Source organism: Amblyomma maculatum, chromosome 6 (assembly GCF_055883805.1).
Source record: "Amblyomma maculatum isolate TAMU_Amacu chromosome 6, ASM5588380v1, whole genome shotgun sequence".
In the NCBI taxonomy this organism is placed as follows: domain Eukaryota; kingdom Metazoa; phylum Arthropoda; class Arachnida; order Ixodida; family Ixodidae; genus Amblyomma; species Amblyomma maculatum.
Genome location: NC_139349.1, coordinates 153,290,399 through 153,306,819, shown reverse-complemented (window position 1 = coordinate 153,306,819; position 16,421 = coordinate 153,290,399). Strand labels below are relative to the sequence as shown.

At 47.4% G+C, this 16,421-nt stretch overlaps 1 protein-coding gene across 1 annotated transcript in view; it reads left to right on the top strand.

Moving 5' to 3' along the window:
• LOC146187089 (uncharacterized) overlaps positions 1 to 15,999 on the top strand; it is a 29,600-nt gene extending 13,601 nt beyond the window's left edge. The window contains exons 2-3 of the mRNA XM_084608175.1: positions 14,580 to 14,729; positions 15,983 to 15,999. Coding sequence (XP_084464301.1) covers positions 14,580 to 14,729; positions 15,983 to 15,999 — 167 coding nt within the window. The remainder of the gene's footprint in view (positions 1 to 14,579; positions 14,730 to 15,982) is intronic.
• Positions 16,000 to 16,421: the final 422 nt, after the last annotated feature.

Below are 16,421 nucleotides of genomic sequence, written 5' to 3'. Positions count from 1 at the left end.
AAGAAACGACCGACTTCTTGTGAGCCATTGGATGGTTCGAGTTAAAATCCAGATAACGTGCAGTGTGTGTGGGCTTGCGGTGCACGGTGAACGGAAGGTCATTGCTTTTCCGGTTCACAAGCACATCGAGAAATGGCAGGCAGCTTTGCTTTTCGAATTCGACAGTGAACTGCAGATTCGGTTCCACTGAATTTAATCATGTAAAAATCGAGGTGTCTTCTCTTCTTCTTCTTCTTCATCATCATCATAATCAGCTTGATTATACCCACTGCAGGGCGAAGGCCTCTCCCATATTTTTCCACTTAACCCTGTTCTGTGTTAGCTGCATCCACTTGACCCCTGCGAACTTCTTAATCTCATCCACCCACCTAACTTTCTGCCGCCCCCTGCTACGCTTTCCTTCCCTTGGAATCCAGTTTGTTACCCTCAGCGACCATCGGTTATCCTCTCTTCGCACTACATGTCCCGCCCATGTCCATTTCTTCTTCTTAATTTCTACTAGAATGTCGGTAACTTCAGTTATCCCACTCTGCACGCTTGTTATCTTTTAATGTTACCCCTACCATTTTTCGTTCCTTAGCCCTCTGGGTTGTCCACAACTTAAGTAGAACTCTCTTGGTTAGCCTCCACGTTTCAGGTGAGTACAGGCAAGATGCAACTTTTGTATACTTTCCTCTTGAGCGATACCGGAAAGCTGCTAGTCATAATCTGCGAGTGCTTGCCAAATGCGCTCCATCCCAATCTTATTCTTCTTATTATTTCCTTTTCATGGTCCGGATCTGCGGTTACTACCTGTCCTAAGTAGACATATTCGCCTACTACTTCCAGTATTTCGCTTCCTAATGTAAACTGCTGTTCCTTCCCGAGGCTGTTAAACATTACCTTAGTCTTCTGCGTATTGATTTTCAAGCCTACCTTTCTACTTTTCCTGTCTAGGTCATCAATCATTATTTGCGGTTCGTCCCCCGAGTTGCTTAGCAAGGCAATGTCATCAGCACATTGCAGATTACTGAGGTATTCTCCATCTACCCTTATCCCTATCTGCTCCCATTCCAAGCCTCTGAATACTTCCTCTAAACAAGCTGTGAATAGTACTGGGGAGATTGTGTCTCCTTGACTAACACCTTTCTTTATGGGAATTTTGTTACTTTCATTATGCAGAACTATGGTTGCTGTGCAGCCACTATATATATCTTCCACCACTTTCACGTACGGCTCGTCTACCCCCTGATTTCGCAATGCCTGCATCACCGCCGAGGTTTCAACTGAGTCAAATGCTTTTTCGTAATCAATGAATGCTATGTATAAGGGCTGGTTATATTCCGAGCATTTTCTATCACCTGATTGATGGTATGGATATGATCGATAGTAGAGTACCGTTTCCGAAACCCTGCTTGATCCTTTGCTTGATTGCAGTCTAAGGTTGTCCTGATTCTATTAGCGATTACCTTAGTAAATACCTTATACGTAACAGACAGTAAGCTGATTGGTCTGTAATTTTTAAGGTCCTTAGAGTCCCCTTTCTTGTGAATGAGGATAATGTTTGCATTCTTCCATGGTTCCGGTACCGTCGATGACACCAGGCACTGCGTATACAGGGTGGCCAGTTTTTCTAGCACGATATCTCCCCGCGTCTGCCGCGTCCTTCAGCAAATCTGTAGTTATCTGATCCTCTCCAGCTGATTTCCCCCTTTTCATAGTTTCTAGTGCTTTCTTGACCTCGTCCTTCGTCACTGGGGGAACGTCTGTCTGTTTTTCCCTATCGCCAATCTCATTACGGTCCTGACTACATTGGCTACTGTAGAGCTTTGTATAGAACTCTTAGGCTACTTTGACTATCTTTTCCATATTAGTGATGACGTTGCCCGCCTTGTCCCTTATCGCATACATCTGGTTTTTGCCTATGCCCAATTTCTTCTTTACCGCTTTAAGGCTTTCCCCGTTCTTTACAGCATGCTCAATTTTCTCCATGTTATACTTTCTTAGATCGGCCACCTTGCGCTTATTGATTAGCTTTGATATCTCGGCCAATTCGATCTGGTCTGTTGGATTGGAAGCTTTCATACTCTGGCGTTTCTTAATCAAATCTTTCGTCTCCTTAGAAGCTTACCGGTATCCTCTCTAACTATCCGCCTACTTCTACCGCGCACTCAGTAATGATATCTCTGAAATTATTGTTAATGTCGCCATCCTCAGTTATAGCTGAATACCTATTCTGTAGCGAGGCTACCTATTCTTCTACCTAATACCTATTCTCTTCGCAACATGCAAAAACAGTCATCCACATAACGGTAGAATACTTTTGGGGCTGGCATAAAACTGGCGAGAACTTTTTCTTCCAGAGCCTCCATAACAAGGTTAGCGGTGGTGACAGATATTAAAGCATCCATTGCCGTACCCTCTGTCTGCTTGTAGAGCTTCGAGTGGCAGGTAAAATAAGTGTTGCTTAGGCAGAATCGCAACAAACTACACAGGTCGGCGACATCAAAGGGTGCGCGGGTACTCCCCTGATGGAGCTGGGACAGCTGGGTCACCGCCGCTTGCGGTGGGGGCTAGCCTGCCACGGTACTCCCCTGATGAAGCTGGGTGTCACCCGTTAATAATTATGGAGGTATTATTAATGATGCGCCCTTAACGGTGCGCACACTCCCAGACACCCTTAGAGTGAGTGGGGGTAGCTGTTCCGGTCGCAAAGGAGATGCCCTCGACCTGCGTGGCAAGCTCAGCCGGAATTCAACTGCCTTGTAGTGACAAAACGGGATGGCCGTTTGGTGCCCAGCTGCCGCCGGTTCAAGCCAGAGTAAGGTTCGGAGTCAGAAGTAACAAACTAGAATATAGAGGAATACACAAACACTAAAATTGCACAGACGAGAGGTTCACAGAATAACAAACGCTATAAGCATGCAATTACAGAGGTATCCAATAACATAGAGGCTTTACAACACAGATGAAACACAGGAGAGCTACATAAACAAACACCAAATTGTTCACCGGGCACTGTTGCAGTCCGACGCATCAAGAGTCACGATGTGGCCGCCATACAAGACGAGCGCCGCTCCCTTGCAGGTCCGTGGGCTTGCCAGCAGCGGGTGATCCCCGGGAGTCCAGTTGTCACACTTGCGAGCACGTCGCGACCACTGGCTGACTGACTGACTGCACAAGCGGCGCGGTCTCTTTAAAGGGCCACTGTCCAGGGAAGGCCCTTTTAAGCAAAGGAGCCCAGTGTTTCGATCAGGTACCGGAGATAGTCTGTGCAAAATGCTACAGTGACACGCGCACCGCAAAGCATCGAAAATACAATTCAAAGCTCTCTCGTGCTCTCCTTTGGGAAGCCAGCTTCCCCGTTTCCTGCGCTGGCCCGACGGGCCACAGCAATGACGTACGTACCGCGAACGACGTCCATTGGTCCGTCTAGCTGACTGACGGGAGAAGGATGGGTGTTTACCGTTCGCTGCGCGCTTTTCCCTCGCCACGGCCAGACTGAATCCAGCGGCGCGTGCTCCCTCGCCCGTTCTCTGTTTTTTTTTTTTTCGCGCTCGCGGAGTGCCACGCCTCACCTCCCGCCAAACGCGGAGGAGGAAGGGGAATTTGTCTTGCGGAGGCTAGACGACCTCGGGCAGGAGAGTGAAAAACCCTTGCGAGGGAACGGAAGGAGAGAAGCATGACAGAATCGGGTGATTGCGGTGGCTGTAACTGCGTTATTAGTTACTCTTTTCAAAAACATTTTGCGGCCTTGCGTTCTAGGGGCGAAGTTTCACAGTCACCGGGGACGAAAATGTTTTCGACCGGAGGGTGGACAGTGGGCCTTTAAATAGGGTGCGCCGCGTCTGTCTGTTAGCACGCGTCAAAGCTAGCGCGCACACACACTTAGCTTCCTCTCTTCCTCCCGTCGAGCCACGCGTCGTCATTGGCCACGGCCCGTAGAACATTCTGGAACTTTCTGGCGTATTCCAGACTGATGAGTCCGCGTCATCGCCGGGTGATGAGAAAGAGGGCGACGGCAACGCGTACAAAGCTACGCGCTCTCTCGCGCGGGGAAGGAGGTTTTTCTCGAGCTTTCCACGCGACGCCGCGCGGGTATCGCGCCGGGCCGGCTTGACGAAAATGTGCGCCGATTTCGTGACACTGGGAGAGGGCGCTGCGGGGCCGGCATGATCGGACGCGTCTCCGCACAGCTCAATGCTGGTTGGTCTGGTTGGTTTGTGGGGTTTAACGTCCCAAAGCAACTCAAGCTATGAGAGACGCCGTAGTGGAGGACTCCTGAAATTTCGACCACCTGGGGTTCTTTAACGTGCACTGACATCGCACAGCACACGGGCGCGTTGCTTTTCGCCTCCATCGAAAAGCGGCCGCCGAGGCCGGGATTCGATCCCGCGTCCTTGGGAACAGTAGTCGAGCGCCGTAACCACTGCGCCACTTTGATGCTGTTATCGGGAGAAATCCTGCCCATCGACTGAAAACGAGTGAAGAATCGGATGTCGGAACCCGCCGGGAATACGTGGATAACAAGTTCTCCACCAAGTGAGTCCGATTTCTCGAATCATCAAGGATTTTTGGGGCGAAGCGAGCTAAGCCTAACCCAGACGATAAGTGGTCGAGGCCCCGACGGGGGAGCCGAGGGTGCAGCAGCGCCACCGGCGGCGAAGAAATTCAGCACGGCACGAAGCGCGCGGGAAATTTGAAGTGAGTGCAGCCATGGAGGTGGTTGAAGGTGAAGAAGTGGACCCGCGGGAGTTCACGGTGCCGGCACAGTGGTTCCAGTGCAGAGGGAACAAAGGTGTCCCGCTTGAAAAGAGCAGGAGGGAAATCGAGGCCGAGCAGTTCAGGCTTAAGCAGGCCGGAAGAAAACTGGCAGCATTTTCTGTAGAAAGACAAGAGGCAAGAATCCCGGAGGGAGCGGAGAAGATTATTCTCCGACCCGAAGGAGGACTAGATAGACTCCTTAAACGTGGAGCCGCATATTTAACAAGAATGATCAGGGCGTCGGCGGGCGTAAATATTGAAGAAACGGAAGAGGAAGACATCGTGATACCCAACACGAAACAACATTCCATTGTCATCGCTACAACAAGTGGGGAAAGGAAAATGAAATACGCGAGCATAAACCGAATTAAGCTATAGGGGAAGAAAAAGAGGTGGCAGTCTTCGCCTACGTGGGCACTGCGGACGGGTGCGGCAAGGGAGTGGTGCACGGGGTGGATAGGATTTTCACCCAAGAGGACATCATGCAAATGCTAAGGCACAAGGCAAACCCGGAGGCTATCGGGGTAAGAAGACTCGGGAAAGATTCCACGATTATATTAATACTCTTCAATGAGGAGAAAGTACCGAGGACCGTCGTCCTTGGGGGAGCCCCGCACAGATGCTACCTGTATAAGACGAAATATGAAGTATACAAGGCATGCGGAAGACTAGGCCATAGAATCGACGTATGTCCAAACCCGACAAACTTCAAGTGCCGTGGTTGCGGACAGGAAAATCCACCAGAGGACCACACCTGCAAGCTGAAGTGCCAACTCTGCGGGAAAGAGCACATGCTGGGGGACAGCAAATGCAAGCTGATCCATCGTACACCGTACAAAATCAAAAAGAGAATCTGGGAAAAGAAGATGAAGGAAGAAGCGGAATCGGGGGGAGCAACCAACTAAATCGCAAAAACCCAAGAACACCAGAGCCGCCCAAGAGCCAGACAAGAAGGGGAGAAGGAAGGGTACAAGCCCAGGACGAGCTCCTTCCCTAGACTAGGAGAGGAGCAGCGGACAGCCTCCAGGGGACGAAGCTCTTCCAGGCGGAGGAGCCAATCCGGGGGACTGTCAAGCTCTAGAGCCAGGACCCCCAGTCGAGACCGAGACGAACCAACAACCGAGAATGGTGAGAGCAAAGGCGTGAGCTTCGCAAGCAAGGACACCCAGGGCCGAAATATTAAGGACAAAAAAGACGAGGAAAAAGAAAAATTAACAAGCATTATTAAGAGCATGAATGCAACGATCCTTAGTTTAAAGGAGGAAATACAAAATTTAAAAACAGAGCGCAATACAGTGGCGACTAAATCTCAAACAAAAGCAGGCGGATCTGAAATAGGGGCGCCCAACAAAATCGAAGGCCAACATCTTACAGCTCAAGTCGACAACAAGGGAGCGGAGAATAATATGATGGTCGAGGATACCTCTCCACCCCCATCTAAACGCAAAGTTAGGGAGGATAACAGCTCAGACCTAACAGTGGATGAAAAGCTAGAGAAATTAAATGCGAAACTGGACAGAAGTCTTAAGAATTTCGCTAAGGAAAGAGACAGTAAACTTGAGGACTTAGCCAAGCAGATTCAACATATGCAGATACAGATGCAAAATCATTTTCACCTCATGACGGGGGCGTTCCAGCAATTAAAGGGAGAAACCGCCAACCTAAATGCGAGAGTGACTATACCTGAGGAGAACAAAACAAAGTTGAATAATGGACAGACCGCCCAATAACATCCAAATTTGGCAGTGGAACTGTCGCTGGTATCGACGCAAGCGACCGGTATTGAAGAGCACGCTGTCGCTTCCCCAAATCGGCCCCCCTTGCTATAGCGTTGCAGGAGACCGGCGGCCCGGCCAAATTGCAAAGGTATCGCGCCTTCCATAGTGGGAAAGGGGACAAATCGAGAGTTGGTGCAGAGAAACATAGCAACAATCCAACACGAATTAGAAGACAACGTCATAGAAAACGTCTTTGTAGAAATTCTAACAGGAAAAAAGGAGGAATCAAACACTTTCCTACTCAATATCTACAGCCCACCGAGACAAGGAAGGTCCGCTTCAGGGCGATAATGAACAAGGTACTTAAGATAGCAGGGAACCAGCCGCTAATTATAGTGGGGGACTTTAATGCCCATCATCCGGAGTGGGGGTACACTAAGGAAGACGCAAAGGGGAGACAGAGACCTAACAGAGATAGGAAATATAGAGTACTGGTGCGAAGCGGTAAAGAAAGACACCAGGAAAACAACTAAGACGCTAGAAGGGGAAAAAGCTCCGGAAATAGCGGATTCCCGACTCCTACACATATGGGAGGCCAAACAGGGCATGGAACGTCGACTTAAAAGGCAAGGCAGAAACAAAAAAAATCTCAGAAGACTGGCGCGTCATAACAAAGAAATAGAAGATTACGCCTTTAAACTATGTGAACAAAATTGGACGAACAAATGTGGCGACATGGAAAGGAATATGAACCTCCCGCAGACGTGGAATATCCTAAGACATTTAATAGACCCTGAAACGTCCAAAACACAAGCACGAGTCAAAATGGCTAAGGTTAGACACGCATGCGAAGAGCAGGACGATGACATATTCATGAAGAAACTCGTCGAGACATACATAGAGGACACCGAAATTAGAGAGCTGCCCGACTACCAGGGAATTCCAAATGAGAAGTTAGATGCGCCCATCACGAGGGCTGAAGTAAGGGCGGAATTGCGAAACTCAAAACTAAGTCAGCTCCAGGGCCAGATGGAGTCACGAATAAGATGCTCAGGAATTTAGATGACAACTCGATAGAGGCCCTTACCAGCTACATGCAGAAATGCTGGGAAAAAGAGGAGATCCCACCGCTGTGGAAAGAGGCTACCGTGATTCTGATCCCAAAACCCGGGAAGCAACCGAAACTGGAAAATCTCCGGCCTATATCGCTCACGTCATGTGTAGGAAAGTTAATGGAACACATAATTCAGACCAGAATTTCAAATTATACGGAGGAAAAAGAGAAATGGCCAGACGAGATGTATGGCTTCAGGCCCCATCTGAGTACACAGGACGTCATGCTGCGGCTGCAGCAAGACATAATTATTTCCAGAACCAAAGATGCGAAAGTCATTATGGGACTGGACCTAAAAAGGGCCTTCGACAACGTCAAGCACGAAGCCATCTTGGAAGGGCTCCAGCAGGCAGGAATAGGGCTAAAAACTTATCGCTATGTCAGAAATTTCTTAACGGACCGCACGGCGGTTAACTTTCCAGGAAATACAATCTGGGGCGATCAGGCTAGGTAATAGGGAGACACCTCAGGGATCGGTACTGTCACCCACCCTCTTCAACATGGGCATGAGAGGGCTCCCGAAGGAATTGCGGAAAATTGGGAATTACAACCTAAATTACAGCCTGTACGCGGACGACATCAATCTGGATCAACAGAGGGAGCGACGCAGAGATCAATGAAACGCTTCAGGCGGCAGCAGATGTCATCTCTAAGTACGCGGCGGACAGAGGACTTAAATGTTCGCCTGAAAAATCAGAAATCTTCGTGTATAATGACAAGGCACTCAGGAACAAACCTCCCTCTGACCCACAGGTGTACGTGGAAGGAAGGGAGATACCAAAAGTAGAGACAATACGAATATTGGGACTCCACTTACAAACACACGGAAGGAACACGATCACCTATAAAAAGTTAGAAAACCACGCGACCCAGACATTAAACCTCATCAGGAGGGTCTCACGTAACGGAGGCGGCCTCAAGGAAAAAAACCTCCTGAGATTGGTACAAGCCTTCATCATTAGCAGAGTGGGCTACGCCACGCCATATCTGAACCTAAAGGCAGATGAGAGGAGAAAGATAGACGCGCTCATCATAAAATGCGTTAAAAAGGCCCTAGGCCTCCCAACATGTACATCGACGGAGCAGCTACTGGCCCTAGGACTGCACAATACGATTTCAGAAATCACGAAAGCGGTTAAAACCTCGCAATTTGAAAGACTCAGCACGACGCGAGTGGGAAGAGCTACGCTAAGTAACCTTGGAATAGCCACAGACAGGGGGCAAAAGGAAAGGGTTGACATTGATAGGAAAATCAGGGCGCACCTAAGAATCCCTCCCCTACCCCAAAACATGCACCCTGAGTTTAATCGGGAAAGGCGACAGAAAAGGGCGGAAGCGATAGAAACAATATATCGGAGCAAACCCTCAAATGAAGTTGCCTACGTAGATGCGGCAGGAAACAGACACAGTCGATACATGACCATAGCGGCGGTAGATGGGGGAGGCACCCTCGTCACGGTGGCTACCATACTAGGGAAAGGAACAGAGATAGCGGAGGAAGCTGCGATAGCGATCGCTTGCGTTGGCACCAAAGCTAGATATATTATTAGCGACAGTAAAACTGCAATCCAAAATTTCAGTAGGGGGAGGGTAAACCCTCTCACCAGCAAAATTTTAACACAAGGAGTGATTGATAGGATGATCAACATCATCTGGACCCCGGCGCACGAATCTGTCAGCGGTAACGAGGCGGCCCACAGTGCAGCTCGAGATCTCTACCTCCGAGCTGTACAGGATGGCTCGGCTCAGGCAGAACATAATAGAGAAGGGCGATTAATCTCGTATCAAGACATTACAGAACACTACAGGCAATGCCGGAGGCGTTTTCCCCCACCAAACACGGCGTTAAATAGAGGTCAGGCAATGGCGTGGAGACGCCTGCAGACTGGAGTATACCCAAACCCAGTACTAAATAAACATATCCGATCGGACTACGAGGACGATAAATGTAAAAAATGTGGGGCGAGAGGAACCCTCGACCATATAATTTGGGAGTGCGCTTACTCCCCAGGCAGGGCGCAAAACGTTAGCAGTAGGGAAGCCTGGGAAACCTTATTGCGAAGCTCGGACCCTGAGCTCCAACCGCCGTCCAACTGGCAGCAGAGGCCGCCGGCGAAACCAAACCGGCCAGCATCTAATGCGACCATCCCGTGCGGCTGGGCCGCTAAGTCCCCTCCCCCTTAAAGGAGGGTGAGACACAGTGGCCCAGGCGGTGTGGTCCTTCTCTGTTGGACAATAAAAGTTTTCAACAACAACAACAACAATCGTGACACTGGGACAGGTGGGTCTCCGCCGCTTGCGGTGGGGGCTAGCCTGCCACAGAATTTTTATCTGTTGTAGGCCGTCATTGCACCCGCCACCGTTTCGGTGGTGGACGACGGCTGTTGTTGCGGCGCGCGTCTTTCTCTCCCTCTTCCTTTTCTTTCTTCTCTATTTTCTCTTCTGTCTGCACGAGGCAGTGGAGGTGGCTCAGCTACAGAACCAGTAACAGGTCTGTGCATTTTCTTTTCCTTCTTCCTACAGCCACAACAACAGCGAGAGCACTGTCCCTTCGGAGCACTTCTTCACATGTGCTGAAGGCTAGAGCAATAGGCACACAGGTGAACAGTGACACTACGTCAAAGGACACCATCACGTCAGCTGCGTCCAACTTCTAGCTACGGAGTTTTTCAATAAAATCTGAGGAATTCCTTACGTGTGTCTTAGATTTATATGAAATTTTATGTTATTTCTTAAAGGGGTTGGGAAAATGAAGTTTTGAGGCTTTACAAGCATGTTAAGGGTTTCCTTTATATCAAAGGTCAAGCACGGCCAAGTTTTGGTCGCCAAACTTTTTAAATATATATCTTAATTCAACTTAAAAGAAATGGTCTTTCTCCCGATAGAGCCCATCTATAGCACCATCGTTAATTACGTATGGAGCTCAGAAAGATATCAGTAAGGACTGTAAATAACGTAAGCGAATTGAGACTAAATTGCGTATGCTCACGCTTCGACACTCAGCGGAAGAGGTAAAAACAAAAATGCACCATTTTGGCATTCTGAATTGTTTCAGTCGATTAAGCATTTATCACGAAGCTTCTCAAGTAAGCCTGAATTGTGCAACCAAAACTAAATAACAGTAGATATATTGATCTGCAGCCTTCTCAGTGTTTTTGCTATTTAGAAGCACTCATATATCAACTAGCAAAAATGCTTTAAGCTTTTTAAAGGCATGATACAATTTTTTTTTTTTTGCGGTTTTTCATACCTCAGGAAAAAAGCGAGAAAAAAAAGTATTGTTTTCCGCAATCTCTCGTTTTTTTCCCCAATCATTTCTAGTTCAACCCCGGGTGCTTCGGTACAGTAGTCGGGTGTGTGAACCACTGCGCGCCACCATTTAGGCATGTCTGGCAATGCAGCTGCGCCATCTACATTGAGCTGTTATGACATCAGACACAGTAGCCATGGCTATGACAAACTATATGTGACTTGTTATAACTAACCATGACTATCACTATGACTAACCATGACTGATAAATCAAATTATAATTATCACAATTACCCATCAGTGATTGATTTCCTTATTATCGACTTCTGGATAAATGATAGGTGAGAAGGACGGTTGCTACACAATCATTCATAGTTAAGTTCTGCTAGTTTAAGAATGCATTGTCAGCACGAGCATGCGAATCAGTTTCGGCGGCATATAACACAAGAAATACGTTTATAGTGTAGTTTTAACCTAATGATTTTAACTTAATAATAACAAATTGAAGGAAGCGCAAACACATGTTTAGCCCACCGGGGTGGCGCAGTGGTCACGGCGCTCGACTACCGTTCCCAAGGACGCGGGATCGAATCCCGGCCTCGGCGGCCGCTTTTCGGTGGAGGCGAACAGCAAGGCACCCGTGTGCTGTGCGATGTCAGTGCACGTTAAAGAACCCCAGGTGATCGAAATTTCCGGAGTCCTCCGCTACGGCGTCTCTCATAGCCTGAGTCGCTTTGGGACGTTAAACCCCACAGACCATACCGAACTATGTTTAGTTGGACCACTAACGCATTTTTATAATGTAACATTGAAATTATTTGTTAACTTTCAACTTCAGCATAATGTTCCGGAGTAGCAAGCACCGCCACCATAACAAAATTATCACGCTATTTTGATTTCCGGCAATATTCCTGAGATATAACAATATACAGACTATGTTATACGAAAATTACTTCGGTAACGGAATTCTGAACTCACCTAATAGCGATGTGTTGGGAAAGACATATTACATACTATATTTAGTGCTGAAAGTGATATATGTTTGTTTGAAATTATTTTTAACACTAATGTCGTTTGCGAACTAGACACAACTTCGAAATATTTGAAACGCTGGTGTAAAAAACCAAAAAAAGTTAAAGACGCTGCGAATTATCGCGTCTCAACCGTATAACTTTTTTTGTAAATTTTCTAATCAGGGCATATCTTTATCGTTCCTACTCAGCATATATGCAGCTGTTAGCAGCAATGTAAGCGCTACAACAGCGGGAAGAAAAATATACACTACAAGTGAAATGCTAATCTGTGATATGCTATTTTGAGATTTTTAAAAGGCGTTCAAAATAAATTTGGGAAAGCATATAAAAGCTACTAACGGGGGTAAAAATATGCTAACTCATTTTGTTATTTTTTGAAGCAAATTAGTGATAAATTCCCACTATGCCTTTCTTTGAAGTTTCTCGTCCGTAATACTTGAACGACGTAGTCTCGCAAGAAACGCTCAATCGGTCACTCACTTCAAGTGACAAAATAATTTTTAGGTATTTCAGCAGCATGGTTGCAGTAAAAACAACGGAATGACTCAAAAAATAAGGGCGATTACCAGGATGTTATTTTTGCGCCGATCGAAATATGACAAAGAAAGGCATCGAGGGAACGACCATTTAAAAAAAGGATATACAAATAAAAACATTCAAAAAGGAAAAGAAACAAGCAGGCCAAAGTCGGGTCGTATGACTTCTTCGCTTGCCCAGAAGGGACTCCGATATAGGGCACAGCGCGCATAACTGAAGGAACCAATCCATCGGAGAAGTCTAGAATGAAGACTAGAAGTCGAAGGTGGGTGCATAGTTAAGTGTAGAAAGCCCTGGACGGCGGACGCGCGCTGAAACATTGAAAGCAAAGGGGGAGAGACGGAAGCAGGGGAGGAAATGGCCAAAGAAGCCTGAAGAAAAGCGAGTGAAGGAAGGAGATTAGAGGAGGCAAGACAGCAATCGACTTAAAAGTCACAACGACGGATAAGAGAGGGCGGAAGCAGCATGACACTGCAGAAATTAAAATATTCTGAAGGTGGAGGAGGAGGAGAAGGAAAAAACGTTTAATGAAACACAGTATCAAGCGTCGAGAATGTCCCGGGCGAAGGTAGTGTACGTCTTAAAGACCAATTGTCCGTCAGCTTGCCCGAGACTGACCGAGCAAACCCCGTTGGATGAGTTGGATGTGCAAAATGAGGAGACTGAGTTGTAGCGGGAGAGGAAAAAATGCAGTGCTCCAAAATGATGAAGGGGATCAGGACGATTCGGGCATGCGGAAGAGTGTCATATACGGCAGAAAAAAGATCGGGCAAGAGTGAGGAATGCATTTAGGTGTATGCATCGCAGAAATCGTAGTTGCGTGGTAGTGAGGGATTTACCCGGCACAGGAAGTGTACGAAGAGTTTCTCCAGTGCAGTCATAGTAAGGTAGTGTTTCTCCTTTATAGTGCCCCACGTGGATGGATAAAAAATCACAGGTGCTGAAGTTCGCGGGCCAGGGATTTCAGCATGGCCAGGAATCTAGTGTGACAGTGTGGGGACGTAATGTAATGGGAGCTTCATCTAGATCATCTTGAGGTTGTACAAAAATACTATCAGTACGAATGACGCCTATAGCTTGTATTGAATAAGTGTATATGGTTTATCCTGAAGTGTTAGAGGTATCGAGAGAAAGGTCTTGGATACTGGCGATTATTTGCTATGGTAGGATATCTAAGGGTAGCTGTAGAAGTAAGATCACTGTAATGACCAAAGGTGTGTGTCACTATCTCGCGGCCGCTCTCAAATGAGTAAGCAGCCTCTCCGACATCAGTCCACGATGCGTCTGTGTTGATGATCGTCGAATCACTAGGATGGACATTTCTGGAAACTCAAGCAGAAAGTCTTCCTGGGCTAGTATCGGCTGCAGACTTTTTCAGAATGCATGGGATAATGCTGATGTTATCTGATTATCTTGGAAAAAATTCCTTCCACACCTACTGCAGACAAAAAAAAAAAAACACGCTTCAAAACTTCCGCTTAGTTTCTAACTTGATTCTTGGGAAAGACTATGGAACGAATGGCGCTGAGTCGGTTTGAAGCCCATTTCGAGACAACCGATTTATTCCCCCCCAGCAAATCAGCTTCCGAAAATGTGCTTCTACTTGAAAAGGTTCGGCGGCACGAGAAGACACAGAAAGCAAGCGCAGACTCGGAACGCTAGTTTTTATTCGAGGGAAGGTCACACGCTTTTCCTTTCCAGGGTAAACAACAAAAAAGGTGAAAAATTATATATATAACTGCTACCCATTATACACACGCACGACAGAGAAAATTTTTGTGTAAGCCATCATTCTTATTTTTCTCCCACATTTTTTTTTTTTTTTTTGCTCGTCGTAGAGAGAGGTCTAATTATCTAAAGCAGAACAGTAGCCTTTTTACTCGACCATCTCCAGTTCATCGTTCGATATTGAATAATGTCAACAAGTGGTGAAGGCATTTCAGACAAGTATTCTCGAGAATAGCCCAAGTATTCTTTTACGTATTTGTCAGCCGTGCGTCGCTAACTGTTCTCAGTCGTGGTAGCGACTGTGCTTGCACGCCGTATCTTTCGTCGTGGCCTGCCTTTGAGACATCCGGCATGGGACGACACCGCGGCCACTATGGAAGGAACAGAAATAAACAAAGGGGGGGGGGGGGGGGGGGGGGTGCGGTCCCGGAACACAGATGTTCCCGTCCACGCAGGCGTCATCGGTCGCGAGTGTGTGGGCGGTGCCCTCTGCCCCCCTCCTAGTTGTGCGGGCGCCGAGGGTGCAGGGGCACGGCGGCCACTCGCGCCTGTTGTGTCTGCCTCGAGGAGTCTTGCCGGTGGCCTCAAGCCAGGACAGCGCTCGAGTGAGTTCCAAATTCTGAAACTTAATTGCGCGTATCTCCCGCGCATAAGCATGCCGCTTTAAAGGAAGATCGAGAAGAATTGCATTAACTTTTTGTTTTTAATTTTATTCGTTACTTATTGACTGGTGGTTATAAATGTTAATCTCTGCGCAAGAACAAAGGAGTCAAGAAGCGGTTGCAGTCTCGGAAGAAGCAAAGCGCGAATCTTCCTTGTCACAGTGATGTTCCGTAAGCATAAAAAGATAAGGCTAATTGCTTCGATGGAAACATTTTGACCCCCCTTAATTGAAATTACACTAAACAGTGCACTCATCAGTGCACTCATCAGTGCATCATAGATAGCTATACATTGTTTCTCTGCAGTTAAATTTTCTTTGCCTTTCCTTCAAGCTGTAAACGGTCCCTTTTGAATGGATCGATGCATAACAACTTGGATCTATCCGGAGTGTTGCGCGATTCCTTCCGTCTTCATATATTGACATGACTTGAGACAACAGGCTGTCCTCAAAGCACGTATCAGCGACTGGCTCCGGAGGTCTGTGCAATCGGCACAGAATGTACGCCTGCTGAATGGTTGAGTGCGCTTCCATGACTGTGCTTGCCTCAGTATATTATCTCGGTCGTAGGCAGCCCAGTAACCGTCTTCATAATGGGCTACGATCGACGTTTACGATATAATCACGAAGCCGCCTCGCTATTTTTTTTTTCCTTATGTGCAATTCTCAAACGAAATTTCTGCATTTCATATATTCGTATACATACTCGTGGCTGCTGTCCCCAACGCCCCGCATTGCACCCCGACCATGGCGGCGGTGCCAAGGAACGCCCACGTCAAAGCACGTCCAAGGTGTTAGGAACTTTACCAAAGATCTCCACTATACGACCCGTCTTTCTCTCCTTTACGTTTTCACCCCTTCTCGCATGGTTCGGTTTGCATGTCCGCCTCGAAGTGAGGCGGTTACTAGGCATTTTTTTCTTTCTTTTTTTTTTTTCATTACTGCGCATTGTCGCCATTCAAACGCCATTTTCATCGTCAACACATTGCCCACACTCAAGGGTCAGCGGAACCACGTCGCTTGAGGTTCCTGTTTACGCTTATCAACAGATGCCGTGTCCTTTATGATACTTTCACCGTAGCAGTGGCTCAGTGGTGAGGCGCTCGGCTACTCAGAACGCCTACCCTCCGCGCCACCGTTCTTGCATCAAGGCACCCTAGACGCGGTGCCTAAAAGGCACCCCTTCTTGCCTTTTAGGGCCCCAGGGAAAGTGACTGCGCCTGCAGAGACATTCGGATAGATACCACTGCATTCACTCATATGATGTTCAATTGTTTTACTGATTTACAACCCACTGCACATCGTCTTTTTTTTATGGTTAAACTTATTTTGCAGCTTCGTGTTCTATAAGGCACTCTGATAGAACGTCACAGTGTATGGCACTGCATCTTGAGTTATTATAGAACGATTATTTCCTGATATGCCGTTTTCAACTCCAGTTTGTATCTTCTTTGTTCACACACACACACACAGACACACACACACACACACACACACACACACACACACACACACACACACACACACACACACACACACACACACACACACACACACACACACACACACACACACACACACACACACACACACACACACACACACACACACACACACACACACACACACACACACA